Source organism: Zootoca vivipara, chromosome 7 (assembly GCF_965207765.1).
Source record: "Zootoca vivipara chromosome 7, rZooViv2.hap1.1, whole genome shotgun sequence".
NCBI lineage: Eukaryota > Metazoa > Chordata > Lepidosauria > Squamata > Lacertidae > Zootoca > Zootoca vivipara.
In genome coordinates this window covers 20,311,936-20,326,551 of record NC_142590.1, presented here as the reverse complement: position 1 = coordinate 20,326,551, position 14,616 = coordinate 20,311,936, and the positions used below count along the sequence as shown (strand labels likewise).

Here is a 14,616-nt window from a genome sequence, read left to right as displayed (position 1 = left end):
GAGGCTTTCAGTAAAAGAAAGTAAGGATACATTTGCCCAATAGTGGCTAATCTCATTCTGATTCTCTCTTAAAGGTGTCTGAAAGCCTTGTTCAGAGAGATGGAGATTTCTTGATCAGGGACTCACTCTCAAGCCCTGGGAATTTTGTCCTTACCTGTCAATGGAAAAACACCTCTCAGCACTTCAAGATCAACAAAACCATCTTGAGGCTCAACGAAGCCTACTGCCGTGTTCAGTACCAATTTGAGGACGAAAGTTTCGACAGCATCCCTGGCCTGGTCCGCTGCTATGTGGGGAACCGCCGGCCAATCTCAAAGCAGAGCGGAACAATTATATTTCAGCCCATCAACAGGACCGTCCCGTTGAGGTGTCTGGAAGAAAAATATGGCACTTCTTCAGCCCTGCAAAGGGAGGCCGGAATTCCGGAAGGAAAAGTGGAAACTCCGAAAAGACTGAGCCTTAATATGTGCACTCGCCAGGCCAGAGAGCAGAATTCAGCCCGAGGAAACCTTTTAAGGTACGGCTATCTTGCGCCAGCTGTGAGAGTTTGAGAATGGACACCCTATTCAGGAGATCAGAATGTGGCTCTAATTATACAAAGGTGGAGAGGAGAGTATGCATGATCAAGGAAGCTCTACCCCTTCCCATCATTCTCCATGTTGAAGAGCAACTGTCTGCCAAAGGGAACCCATCCACTTATGGATCTGTGTGGAAGATCCATGATTGGGTTTCTTGACTTTGTTTTTTTTTTAAAGCCTAAAAACAGCTTTAGTTTGTCTGAAATGGCTGGGGGAAGCCATACTTTTTAATACTGTGATTTTATGTTGTGAACTGCCCTGAGATCTCTACAGGTATAGGCCAGTAATGCAAATTTAATAAATGCTACTACTACTTGAGAAGGACTCTTTAACCTTTTCTCCCTGCCTGGATCTCTTTTAAAATCTATCAACCCTTTGCTCTTAAAACATCTATTAGCCCTGCTTTGGGGGAAAGGCTGGTGCCTGTGTTTTTATTTCCCCCACCCACCCAAATGAGCCTATTAGTAGCTTTGTGGCAGTGATTTCTGTTGAGCAAATGTTGCTGGGAGAAAGGTTAGGCAACCCTATGCCCAGTGCTGCTACTACAAGTCCATCTCCCTGTTCTCCCCCATCATCCAGCTGTTTAAGGTTCTAGAGATCCATACATCCTTGTTCCTGGCACTGCTTTTAAGTAGCATTGCAAATCAACTAAATCCACATTCATTAATGTCACTCCTTTTGCTCACAAAGTTCAAGCCAGTGTACATTGTTCTCTCCCCACCCCATTTTATCCTCAAAACAATCCTGTGAGGGTGGCTTGGGTTCAGAGCGAGAATTGTGTCTATAGACATGGTGGTGGGGACAGACTTTTTCGTGGTTTTGTGCTTTGGGATCATCAGTCAAGAGAGTCAGATGTCTGGTGACCTGGCAATGGAGAGATCAAGCAGGGATGTGCAGCCTGAGAGCAGATCAGCCTATGGCTCTAAGAGTATGGTCTGTGTGCAGAGGCATAAAGGAGAACTTTAAAAAAATTAACATTAATTAACATTAATTAACATTGTGACGTTCCTCCCCTTTACAGAAACAAGGAAAAAAGTGGTAGCCATCCAGCCTGCTTGGACCATGTTCAGGAGAAGAGATTTCCCCTGAAGGCTCACCAGTCAGAAAGCTACCTGCCAATCCGTATGTGTCACCTGAGCTATGTGTTTGGAGCAAAACGGAGGGTGTTGCGGCGGTGGGCTGTTCATTGAGCTTGTTTTAAACATGTCCTTGGGGAATTGTACACTTTTTATTGTCTGGGCACAAGAAAACAACAAACACGTTGTGTGTGCGTAAAGTACATGCTGTCCATTCATTGCATAATCCCTGCCTTTCTCTTCTATCCCCCAATTTTGAAGAACCAAACAAGAGGTAGAAGCGTTGGCTGGACTTCCCTCATAAGACTTTGGAGAGTGTGGGACATTGCCCCCCACCTGCCCTTTCCATCTAGCTAAAGTTGCCCTTAGCAAAATCTCACATGCCACCTGGAGCTTTGCATCTACAATGACAGGATTTGCATGTGCCTTAAAGGTCTTTGTAGGTATTTTCCTGCATTCTGGAAACAATTAGCTTTACATGAGCTATGCTCTGAAATCCATTCCTGTCATAACTCCTTGTGCACTCAGGTTCCCTTTTCGGAAAATGTTCTTTCCGTGCAAAATGTGGGGCTATTTCTTGTGAGTCACAAGCTCTCATTTCTGCTCTTACCCATCAGATTCAGTTACCAACCAGTTCCTATTCCAAGCCCTGGAGATTTTCCACTTCTGACTGTACAGCCCAGAACATTATCATACTCACCGCAGAATAATGTGACAGTGCAGCTGCTCTGTATATCTCTGATTTTGGGGTGGGGGGGGGGGTGGGAGGGGGGAGGAGGACCTGTTTATTGGTGGAGCTTTTTGCTTCATTGTCTCTAAACTATGCATCTTAAGTATATGGCATTGGGAAGAATGCAAGGCATCCAAAATATATTGTTTGGTTTGTAACTATGGTATGTGTATTTGTGCTAACTGTAATCCTCAGATGAAGGGTGGTATAGAAAAACAATCAAAAGAATACTTTAACCAAGGAAATAATGAGTACACAGAATTGGCTCCAGGAGTGACATATTCATTATGTTCAGATATGAAAAATCCAGCATGGAAATGATGCCTCTGTGCAAGAGTGCAGCACTTGCCTGAAGAGCAAGTCCTGCTTGGCTTGACAGAACTCTGTTTCTTTCTCTCTGAACACTCCTGCCTCTCCAGACAAGGGCGTACCTAGGGGTTGGCCAGGTTGCCAAGGGCACAAGCCCAGAAGAGTGCAAAAATCACGCCTCTCCACTCTGTCTCAGCTCCTTTAGCAAGGGCACAAGGGAGCCTAGTATGCCTCTCTGTTCAGCTCCAGGACATTAGAGAATGACTGGTTTGTGCATTTCTCCCTCCTCTGTCATCTTCAGGGGACTCCAGATCTCGAATGTGAGTACGTTGCAGGCAAGATGGGCCTGGAGGCTGCATGTTGCCTGCATGCTCCACCCTTCAAAAACCAGCCAGTAACTTGTTGAGTGAACACTTTCACAAGGCAACGTCAGTGTGTGAAAACGTGATAGGGGTAGATCGCTTTGTGATGCCCTTTTGTGAGTGAATCCTGAGGTCAGCTACACTTGTGGCCTTTCAACACCTCGCTCACCCATTGCCTGTGCAATGACTGGAATGGGAAGGAAAGCCTGCCATTTCTTTCCAAGGTCATGTGACTCCAGATTTTGGAAGTCGTCTTCCTTCTCTGTCTCCCTGACAAACGCTGCTCCCTTGCCATTTGATACCTCCTAACCTGTGTTGCCTCCTCCTTTTCACTTCCAGGTTCCAGGTACCCATCTCAGGGAACTGAAGTTGAAACCAGCCCTTGTCCAAAGTCACCAGCGTTCAGGACAGGCAGTGAGCCCGCACTGAGCCCTCAGATGTTCCGGAGAGCCGCCTCCGAATTGCACCTCATCAATGCTCTCAGGGGTTCTGACAGCCAGCTGTACCCCAGGCCTCCACCCAAGCCCAGCAAAGTCCCCTTTCTGAGGTCACCACACGGTTCGGAGGCACTGTATTGTGAACTGAACGCAGCGTTTCCCACAGACTGCGGGGTGACAAAGCAACCTTTATGCCAGAAGGACAGCTTTGTAGAGCATCTGGTAACGAGGGAGAATGGGACACATTCATCCAGGCATTCCAAAAGGAGCTACTTGATCCTGGGCGACAATGATTCCTTGCTGAGTGCTGCGGACCCACTCGCGGCCCAGACGGAGATGTGCAAAGAGAGCAGCGTCTTTGTCGCGCCTGTTCTTGAGATGTTCTCCAGTTTCAAGCCTAATGATTTCAAGTCCAAGCTCCTTCCCTTGGAAAACAAACCCTTGGAGACAGCGATGCTGAAAAGGGTGAAGGAGCTGTTCACAAACAACAGTGCAAAGAGAATCGCTCTGCATATGCTTAAAATGGACTGCAAGGTAAACTGTCTGTTTCTTTTTTAAAAAAAGTAGTAGTACCGTATTGGCCTGAATATAAGCCACACTTTTTTTCCAAGTTTCCAAAGTGCAGCTTATATTTGTGGCCTTACTATGTGGCTTCCCCCCCCCCCCCAAGCAGCACGCTGCCTGCCTGCCGCTCCCAAGCCTCCCCCAGCTACCTAAGGAAGGGGGAATGGAGGGTGGCCACCGGCAAAGCGGCATGGCTCCCCCCCCCAGAGCAGCCTGGGAGCGCAGGGCAGCGGCTCACCGCCCGCCTGCTGCTCCCAAGCCTCCCCCAGTGCAGGGGACAGACCAGGAGTTTGTCTAAACTAGAAACCTAGGAAAAGGGCATTTCATTTTGGTGGATCCTCCTTAATGACAAGGAGCCAATCTGCACCATACATTTAAAGTACATCCAGTGCACATGACTCCCCCCCCCCCAAAAAAAAGAATCATGGGAACTGTAGTTTGTTAAGGGTGCTGGGAGGTAATACGTAGCTCTATCAGGGGAAACTACAGTTCACAGGGTTCTCTTGTGCTTTACGTGTGTACTGTATGTTCTTTAAAATTATTGTGTTGGTAGTTCCACCACTTGCTGCTGCATTTTGGACCAGTGGCAAGTTTTCAAATGCTGTTCAAAAGCAGCCTCGCATAACATGTGCATTGCAGTAATCCAACGCAGACCCTAACACAAGCAGGACAGTGTGGCAGGAGAGGGTGTATGTAGCCTGTGCACCAACTCATCTCTGATGGAAGGCATTTTTGAGCCACAAAATACCTGGTGCTTGATTTCTGTTTCTGCACGCTCAATGCAGAACAGCATAATGCAGCACATTTGACTCCAGGTCCGACTTAGCAGCCAGAACAGTGTAGCCTCAATCAGATCATTGGTTGGTGCCGTTGATGATTTGACTGTGGCTGCATTCATATATGGACAGATCACGGCTAGTGGTTTCTGGCATGTTACTTGCCCAGAAGGAATTGTGACTGTTGGGAAGTGGATGCACTATATCAGAGGTCGGCAACCTAAGGCCCATGGGCCAGAAGCTGCCCCCGAACCGAGCCGCCTGGCGAGTCCCTAAACCAGTGCAGCACAGGGACTCTCTTCTGCGGCTCTGGAAATTGCTTCTGCACATGCTGACGCTGGAAATCACATCTGCACATGTCCGCGGAGCCGGAAATCGTTTCTGCACATGCCCAGGTGCCAAAAATCGCTTCTGTGCAGGCATAATTTTCGGTGTCTGGGCATGCGCAGAAGCGATTTCTGGTGCCGCAGACATGCACAGATGTGATTTCCGGCGTCACGCTGCACCGGCCCGGCCCACAGAGAATCTCCACGGGAATGATCTGGCCCATGCCCAGTAAGCCTTGCCGACCCCTGCACTATATAATAATTTCCTTCTGGGTGATTTCCTTAGAATCATAGAGTTGGAAGAGACCACAAGGGCCATCCAGTCCAGACTGAAAGTCTGCACAAGAAGAGCGCTACCATATTGTTTGCTTGGGGTGAGGTGGTGGGAATCTCAACCTTGTCTGATGAAACGAAAAAGATTTCTGGTCTTGAGAGAAGGGCTTGGGTTAGATGGCTGTGTTTCTGTGAAAGACAGAATGGCTCAGGAGACAACAGTTGTGCTAATCAGCAGAGCTCCAGGAAATAGCTTTGTGCATTATAGCGGCAGAAGAGGCTGCAAGAACGAGAAAGGAATGCTCATTTATTGTAGGAGTATTGATCTCGCCTGAGTTTTGGTAAAGGCCCAAATCACTTTTGATTCCCCATGTATCTGTCCCAGGATGCAGTCAGCCAGCAAGGTAGCTAATAACTACATAGACTCCACAGCAGCTGGATCCAAGATTCCTGGCATGCTAACTCTGCCCTCTAGTGGAGCTGTCTTTGAAATAAGTGGAGCTGTCTGTGTTTGCAGCAACAAAGATTTTAGATCCTCCTGGCAATTGTTTGGGGTATACAGTGGAACCTCGGTTTATGAACACCTCAGTTTATGAATTTTCGGTTTATGAACACCGCGGACCCATCTGGAACGGATTAATTCATTTTCCATTACTTTCAATGGGAAAGTTCGCTTCAGTTTATGAACAGACTTCCGGAACCAATTACACCCATGCTTCAGTTTATGAACGCTTCAGTTTAAGTACTCCGCGGACCCATCTGGAACGGATTAATCCACTTTCCATTACTTTCAATGGGAAAGTTCGCTTCAGTTTATGAACGCTTCAGTTTAAGAACCCCGCGGACCATCTGGAACAGATTAATCCACTTTCCATTACTTTCAATGGGAAAGTTCGCTTCAGTTTATGAACAGACTTCCGGAACCAATTGTGTTCATAAACCGAGGTTCCACTGTACTTGGGAGTAGGCTCTCGAGTTTGCCAATTTAAGCAGCAGGTTTTTGCAGAGGAAAGGATTCCTTGTGATAGATACCACTAGGAATGCCACAGGGAGTCTAGGAGATTTTTTTAAAAAATGAGATACAGATTTCATTCGCCTTCTTTGCATTAAGCCTAGTCAGGAGAACTGGGTTGGGTGTGAGGGTGGATTGCATCAGTTATTCCTGATATAGCCTGGGATATATGCTGGTGCAGATCACTGGAAGGACATTTGATTTCCAGAACTATGTATCAGAAAGTGATAAAATTACTTTTACAGGCGAGTCATGAAAACCAAGCCTTATGAAAACAGTTGAGGGAGTTGGGTATGCTTAGCCTGGAAAAGAGGGGAGAGGAGATATAATAGCCATCTTCAAATATCTAAAGGGCTGTTACATGGAGGATGGACCAGGCTTGCTCTCCTGCTCTGGAGGGTACAGCCTGAACCAATGGATTCGATTCAAGTTACAAGAAAGGAGATTCTAAGAGGAGATGGTGGACTTCCCTTCCTTGGAGATTTTAAAGCAGAGGTTGGATGGCCATCTGTCATGGATGCTTTAGCAGGGGTCAGCAAACTTTTTCAGCAGGGGGCTGGTCCACTGTCCCTCAGACCATGTGGGGGGGCGGACTATATTTTGAAAAAATATATGAATGAATTCCTATGCCCCACAAATAACCCAGAGATGCATTTTAAATAAAAGGACACATTCTACTCATGTAAAAACATGCTGATTCCCGGACCGTCCGCGGGCCGGATTTAGAAGGCAATTGGGCCGCATCTGGCCCCCGGGCCTTAGTTTGGGAACCCCTGCTTTAGTTGATATCCCTGCATTGCAGGGGGTTGGACTAGATGACCCTTGGGATCCCTCTCAACTCTACAATTATGTGATTCTATGGGCTGGTCATGTTGCATACTGCAAGAGCCATGCTGACAAATGCTTATCCAAATGTACTGACAGGGTGGGAAGACATGGCAACAGCTGTATACAAACCCGCAGTGGTCACTCCAAGCTACTGTGATCACAAGTACCTCTTCTAGGGTGTTTTTTTCATGTTTAGAGGCAACTGTTGGCTGGTGAGCTTGATATATGGAAACACCCTAAGTTACTGGGATAAGCTTTGTTTTTATTTGGGAGATGGGGATTTTGTCTTTTGTGCTGCAGCACATCTTCCCCGCTCACTTTCTGTGAGAATGATCCATTACTTCGAATACCTGCTTGATACCACCCAGGTGTCAAATGGCATTATCTACACACAGCTTCACAGCGTTATCTCCCCTCTTGCTGTCATCGGTTCAGTGACACTCCTTTGAATGCTTCCCCCTAAAGCTATTACAGGCTTGTTAGAATCAACAGCTTCTTTGAGGATTCTGTAAATCAAGTTGGCATCAGCTGCGGTCCACTGCACCGAGAGGGATGGTGAGGACCTTTCCGGCACTCCTCCTCATTACTTAAAGTACTCTACTCTGAGAGCTTAATCTATATTTATGTTCAATTTAAACCGAGCACTAGAGGAATTGCCTGTCTCCTGACATTGCATTTGCCCCGGTCACAGGAGGGTCCCCAGATGAGATTGGTTAAGCCAAGTAGCATTTGGGGCCCGTTATTAGAGTGAGTGAGTATAATATTACTAATGACACTTTAGTGCCACCTGCCTGCAGCCCAGAGGGGCTAGAGGTCCCTAATGAGGATGATGCTGGATACTTTGACAATGCTGTAAAATATGACTGCCATTATGACTCACAACAATTTATGGCGGATGTTGTAAAATGTGCCAGATGTTTCTCTTGTCTTATCTGTTGGTGATAAAGCTTGCAATGCTGTCACAGGCCTGCTGCTGTAACATGTCTCGTCTCCTGGTGATGATCTTAGGAAGGGGGGATTGACTAACCCAGACGATCTCACACAGGACATCCCGCATGCACAAGCGTTTCGGCAAATCACAACAACGTGGTCACCAAGGAAGAGACAATGGTGCATTCACCTCTTTCTTTTAGCAGCGAGGATCATGTCACTTCCAATCGATTCGGGTTGAATGGGTGCGGTTGCATTTGTGTATAATATAGCTACTATTAGCAGAAACCCTCTGTCTTGCGGGACATCTTTGTGAGAAGAGAGGGCTAAGGAGTAAACCCTAAACAAATGGTGGACTCCCTCAGGTGGTTGGGTGGCACCTTGCACACCACCTTCTGGCAACTCCTGCAGTCAAGCTGGTGCCAAACATATTGCTCTGCTTTCCCTTGGACCACATCAGCGAGGCTGAGAGGGAGGGCTTGTTTGGACAGCCCAGGACTTCCATATGCATTGCCCACTTTGGTGCTGGTAATGCAGCAGTTATGAGTTAGTGGTCTCTGCAGCCACAGCAGGCACTGTGATTCTCTAGTGCAGGGGTGGCCAACTTCCAAGGTTCTGCGATCTACTCACAGAGTTAAAAACTGGCAGTGATCTACCCCCTTTTTTGGGGTTCAGGTCAAAGTTGTTGAGCTTTTTCAGGGAGGAGGTAAAATGTTGAGGGTTTTTTAGGGGAGCCACAGTTGTTCAGCTTCTTTGGGGGGGAGCCAGTGATCTACCACAGACGTCCAGTGATCTACCGGTAGATCACGATCTACCTGTTGGACATGCCTGCTCTAGTGGTTTGACTTTACCCCTGGAGGCGCACTCCATTGTTTCTTGAGACCAGTGGATGGCAACAATTAGCAAAAGGGTTACAAAAATGCAGAAGGTGAATTTGAAGCAGTTTATTGAAAGGCCCAAGTGCTTTTCAAAGCAGTTGACTTGTGGGCAACAGTTTAACCAAGACAGCCGCCAGCAGCCAAACCCAATTCCTTAGGGTTCGTTTAGATTGATCTCGTGATTGGTTCACCTTTCCGCTGGCTGGATTTTGGCAAGCCTAGAGATTGCTGCCTTTCTGTTTGGGCTTTTTCTCTGCCTCCTTCTCCACCTGCAGTTAGGGTAAATGAGAAAGCCATGCCACTGTTTCTTATGCTTGTAACCCACCTTCCATGAGGAAACAGGATCTCACACAGAGGGCTCTTGGGTAGTACCTCTATAGCTTCAACAAGGCCGGCCCTTGGGATGTTTGACAACACCCGATTGTGGGCCTTTTCTATACCATGTCCTGGGACTGCCTGCAAAGATTAAGCTATGCTCAAATGCACAATTTTTGTTGATTACTGTTTCCCAACACAGCTGAAACTGACCATAGCTTAAACTATATGCAGTAGAAATCTAGAAACTTGGTTATATTTACTTGGCTTTTTAAAAAGTTTCTAATTCAACTAGAGAAACAGTCTATTGACATGCTAAAATTCATTGCAAAAAGAATTAAGTGTTAAGATGTGAAAGGAACCGTGAGCTCGGTAACCGTTCCACCGTTTCGAGGACCGTGGAAGGAAACCTCAGTGGAATTTTGTCTATGGGTAACAACTCTTGAGGTTCATGGTGGGCTGCAGTGGAATGAGGAACAGCAAGGAAAGGGGAGGTTTGCCAGCTGACTGGGGGTGGGGAAACTGACCTGCTCTTTTGTCACTTTAAAAGTACCTGTGTGTAGAAATCAACAGGTGAACCCTCTCACAGTGTGGAGGCAAGCGTCACCATCTGATAAAAGCAGCTATTAAAAGCACAGCTGCAGTTGCAGGCTGAAAAGTTGGCAACCCTAGCAGGGGCTCTGTATTACCAACATTGGATCCCTGTGAAGTGTTAGAATGGAACAATTGTGTGTCCCTTGCAGAGAGAGGCTGCCTTACGTTTTATGAATTGCTTGTGCAAGCTAGCAGCCTTTGGGTGGTAGCTGCTCTGGCATGTAAAGCAGCAAGGAGCATTTGGGGCTACTGAGGGTTTTCAGTATAAATGTTGGTTAATGTTCAGGCTGCCTTGTCTCCACCCTGACTCATTCCGTACGCACTCTTGCTGCACTTGACAGGTTGCTAGGATACTGGAGGTCTCCGAAGAGATGAGGAGAATCATGGGAGTGAATTCAGGCCTGGAACTTATTACGTTGCCGTATGGACACCAACTGCGCCTCGACATAATTGAAAGGTAAACACGGTTATTGCTACCTTACAGGTTTACTTCCCCTTGTAGGCTCTGCATAAAATATCATGCTGCTGAGGAAAACTGTCAGGGGTTCATTGTTCTCTGTAAAAAAAAAAAGTATTTGTCAGTTCTGCCTTTCCTCCCACTTTTTATCTATTATGGCAAAGATTCCTAACGGATGACATATTAATAGATTCCCAGTGATAGGGTGTGATTTTGGTGGGCTGCTGAGAGGCTAAGCACCTTTACAAAATGACTATCCAGGGAAAAAATTGAACCTATTATTATTTTTAAAGGCTTCTGAGCATGTTTACATGGACACCAACATTGCCGGGGGGGGGGGGTGTTGGGAAGCATTTAATTATGAACTGTGAGCAGGTTTTTGTAAATAAACTATGATATCAAGGGAAGTATATATATATATATTTTTTAATGGAAGATATTCTTAAGCAGGAAGTAAGTCCAAAAAGATGTGTAGCATGACCTGAAAAACTAAATGCCTTATGTTCCCACGTGCCGCCAACACAGATAATCCCAGGAATTCTAAGTGCAAAACATCTCTTCAGGGACTCTGAAAGCCTCCTTTGAGGCCTACAAAATAATACCTTGTCTGCATTCAAAGCCACCAGTCCGCCCCTCCTCTTCAAAAAGTTGCATGCAGTGGTTTAGAGCTTTTAGCCAACCATTCGGTTGCCATGGTTTCCTGCTCCAGATCAGAGAGACCGCCATTGCATGGAATGGTCTGACTGGCAAATAGCTCCTCCCACTCCTTTTGCCAAGCAGTGAAATGACCCACTCCTGTGCTTTTGTGACAGACGTCTTCAAATTGCTTTGCCAGTCTTGGCACCTCTGTTGCCAGCATGGGGGCTGGCAATTTCTTTCCTCCCAGGCCCTTCCAACTGAGCTGGCATTCTTTTGTTGGCCTGTCATGCCTGGTCACAGGCATTACTCTCTCTCCTCCTTTCTTCTTCATTGAAAGGGTGGGTAGCTACGATGAGAGTATTGTCAAAATGATCGTTAGGCGTTGAGAGAATTCACTCTGAACGTTCTCAAACTCACTGCTGGAGCTTGCTTAAATAGCCCCAAAGATGGGAAAGCTGCCAATTAGGTTGATGATTGGCTAGTTTTCATATTGAAACAATGGCTATGTTCTCACATCATGGTTAACCATAGATAATGGCTTATTATAAACATGGAGAGGGCTCCCACTGCACTCCTTTCCTAGTGCAAGCAAGAGTTAACAAACCATGATTCCTGGCTTGGCATGCTTCAAACAAACCATAGAGTAAAGCCATTCTTGGTTTGCTTGAGCGGAACAAATGACAATTCCGATTTTGGATGTAAATCTAAGCCCAGGGATCATGGTTTGCTGCATACACAAAGAAATGAGCCTAAGAGGGAGCCATCTCTACATTTATAATAAACCATTAATTAAGCCAATGAAAGCTGGCAGATTGATTATTCTTGTGTGATCCTTCTAAATGAATATTTTCCTCTTACATAGAGATTTTGTCACGCTGCGGCAGATTGATAGAAACGTATTGTAACAATATTTGCAATTTATATTCACTTAATTGACTTAAATATTTTGATCAGCTAAATGGTACCCCTGATTAATTGGACAATTAATTTATTTTGGGGACCAGTAAGAAGGAAAGCATTTTTAAAGCCATAAAAACAATTCTAAAATGTCATCCTACACACACACATGCAAACACACACACACTTTCAGAAACGTTCCTCCAGCAAGGCTTCTTTCTAAGAAAGTGCCTGTTTGAGAGTGTGCTGTGCAACCTTGAAGAACAGAGAACACTTGTTTTCTTCCGATATCCTGCTTTATTATAAATAAATGCATGCTGCATGATGTCACCACAATACTTTAAGGTCATATTCGTGCTTGGATTCAGTTACACGGGCAGCTTGAAATCTCATGGCTCTCCTGATATCTTAAGACTGTTTCTGATTTCTTTCCCCCTTTAGACACAACACCATGGCAATAGGGATAGCAGTTGATATTCTCGGCTGCACAGGAAACTTAGAAGAACGAGTTGCAACGTTGCACAGGATCATCCTGGTTGCTGTGGAACTCAAAGACTCCATGGGGGATCTGTATGCATTTTCAGCTATAATGAAAGCTCTGGAAATGCCTCAGGTAAAAGGAATTCCCCACACTAAACTATTTAACTTGCAATCTTAAGGTGTGGGGAAAGAGGAACTGCCTTTTGTGCTGAGCAAGGCATTGGATAAGGTTCTGGCATTCTTCTGTTCATTTCCTGTTCTGGAACACCCGACTCTCCTCCTCCCAACACCCTGGCTTGACCAAAGAGGGGTCTCCAACATTGGCTCTCCCTCTCTGAAATTGGATGGGTGGATCCAATCTATCCTATGACAGCTTGCAGACTGTAAGATTGCACCCATGTGAGGGGTTCACACACAACTTGTTTATTAAATCACAGCTTAGCGTTATGTCTGAACCCATCGCAGCAACTTAACTATTGTCTACTAACTGTGGTTTAAGTTCACTCATTAACCAAGGTTCATAGTTGGCTTACTAACCTTAGTAAATAGCATGTAAGCCTGGATTTCCTCAGCTATAATTAAGAAGCCTTCTGTAGTATAAGACTGTAGGCAAAGAGCTACAGACCTATGAGTGAAGATCAGCAAAGAATCCAAACTGATTTCAATGCTACTCTCACTGGTAGGTAGAAATGATCCACAGGGCTGGTAAAAAAACACAGCTTACTGTCAGGAATGGTTCTCCAGATTTTGTCCCATCTTCCCTGATCATTGAGAGGGGTTGCCCAGTGTTTGCAGTCCTGTGGCATTACTGTATTTGTGGCTGTCCTCCTTACCGCTCACATTTGTTTGTATCTTTACTAAAATATGGTGAGTAAACCTAGTGCTAGAGACTGAACCAGTGTCAAGTAGACGCCATTCCCATCCTTGCGCACAGTGCTTCTTATTCCGGCACCGCAGAATAGCATTTACAATTGTAGTTTTAGATGCACAAGGATTCCTAACGGGCGCTAAGAAATATGCTGGGTGATCAGCGATCCACTTCCAGATTTACAAATTCACCATTTATACAGGAATTAGCTTTAGTGTACCCAAGCTCATTAGATCTTATGGGTAATGCCCATCCACAAGTAAAATGGCAGCCTGGAGGGTTTGTTGAGTTGAACTGCAGACTTGGGAGGGCCCAAGCCTACTGCTAAAAACAGAGTCCTTCCAAAATGTGGCAGATTTGCTACACCCCTTTGTTGGGATCAGATCTGATACCTGGGAAGAACTGTTTTACAGGGTTTCCCAAACTTGGCTCCCCAGCTGTTTTGGACTACAATTCCCATCATCCCTGACCACGGGTCCTGCTAGCTAGGAATGATGGGAGTTGTAGTCCAAAAACAGCTGGAGACCAAAATTTGGGAAACCCTGATGATCTGATGAGTAGAACAGGTTGGAGGGCCCAACCAAGCTTACTGCTAAAAGGGAGTCCTTTCAAGGAAGCAGATTTGCTGCAGACCTTTGCTGGGATGAGCTGTTTTTAAACACTAAGCAGGGCTGGGACGGCTTCAGCTAACAAGCAAATGTTCTAGTCTGCCATTTCATGCAGCATGTTCGGGAAGTTTCCCACAGGCAGCTTCTGCTCTCTGAGGATGCAAACTGCACACTTGACGGAACAGCAGCAAAATGTTGCTGATTTGTATGGAATACCCCTTCTTTTAAGTTGCACCATGTTCAATTTTTGTTGCTCAGGGACTGCTTGACAGTTTAGCTGTTCTTCCTCTACAGGTCACAAGGCTGGAGCAAACGTGGACCGCTCTGAGGCACTGCTACACACAAACAGCCATTATATATGAGAAGCAGCTAAAGCCGTTCAGCAAAGCCTTGCATGAAGGAAGAGGTAAGTTAGGGCAGCGGCATCACATTTATCATCGTCATCATCAATGGCGTCTAATCAAGTCCATAGGCCACATCTGTTACTGCATTAATGGAGAGTGCGGAAGGAAGCCCAAGTCCTAAAAGTGATGGTAACGGACAAAATGCATTAGATGTAACCACATCCTGCCTTACTCACGGTTCACTCCTGCTGTGTGGGGGAAATAACTCAGGAAGGAGGGGTATGCTATCATTCCCTGCCATTGAAATGCTTTGAACAAAATGATCCATGTGCAAT

General features: G+C 45.9%; 1 protein-coding gene across 4 annotated transcripts in view; it reads left to right on the top strand.

Annotated features, from left to right (window-relative positions):
• The window catches only part of BCAR3 (BCAR3 adaptor protein, NSP family member), a 103,335-nt gene that overhangs the window by 86,043 nt on the left and 2,676 nt on the right, over positions 1 to 14,616 (top strand). For all 4 annotated transcript variants that reach the window (XM_088673140.1, XM_088673142.1, XM_035121711.3 and 1 more), the window contains 6 exons: positions 75 to 517; positions 1,600 to 1,700; positions 3,395 to 4,026; positions 10,330 to 10,445; positions 12,423 to 12,594; positions 14,232 to 14,343. In XM_088673140.1, the coding sequence (XP_088529266.1) occupies positions 75 to 517; positions 1,600 to 1,700; positions 3,395 to 4,026; positions 10,330 to 10,445; positions 12,423 to 12,594; positions 14,232 to 14,343 (1,576 nt within the window). The remainder of the gene's footprint in view (positions 1 to 74; positions 518 to 1,599; positions 1,701 to 3,394; positions 4,027 to 10,329; positions 10,446 to 12,422; positions 12,595 to 14,231; positions 14,344 to 14,616) is intronic.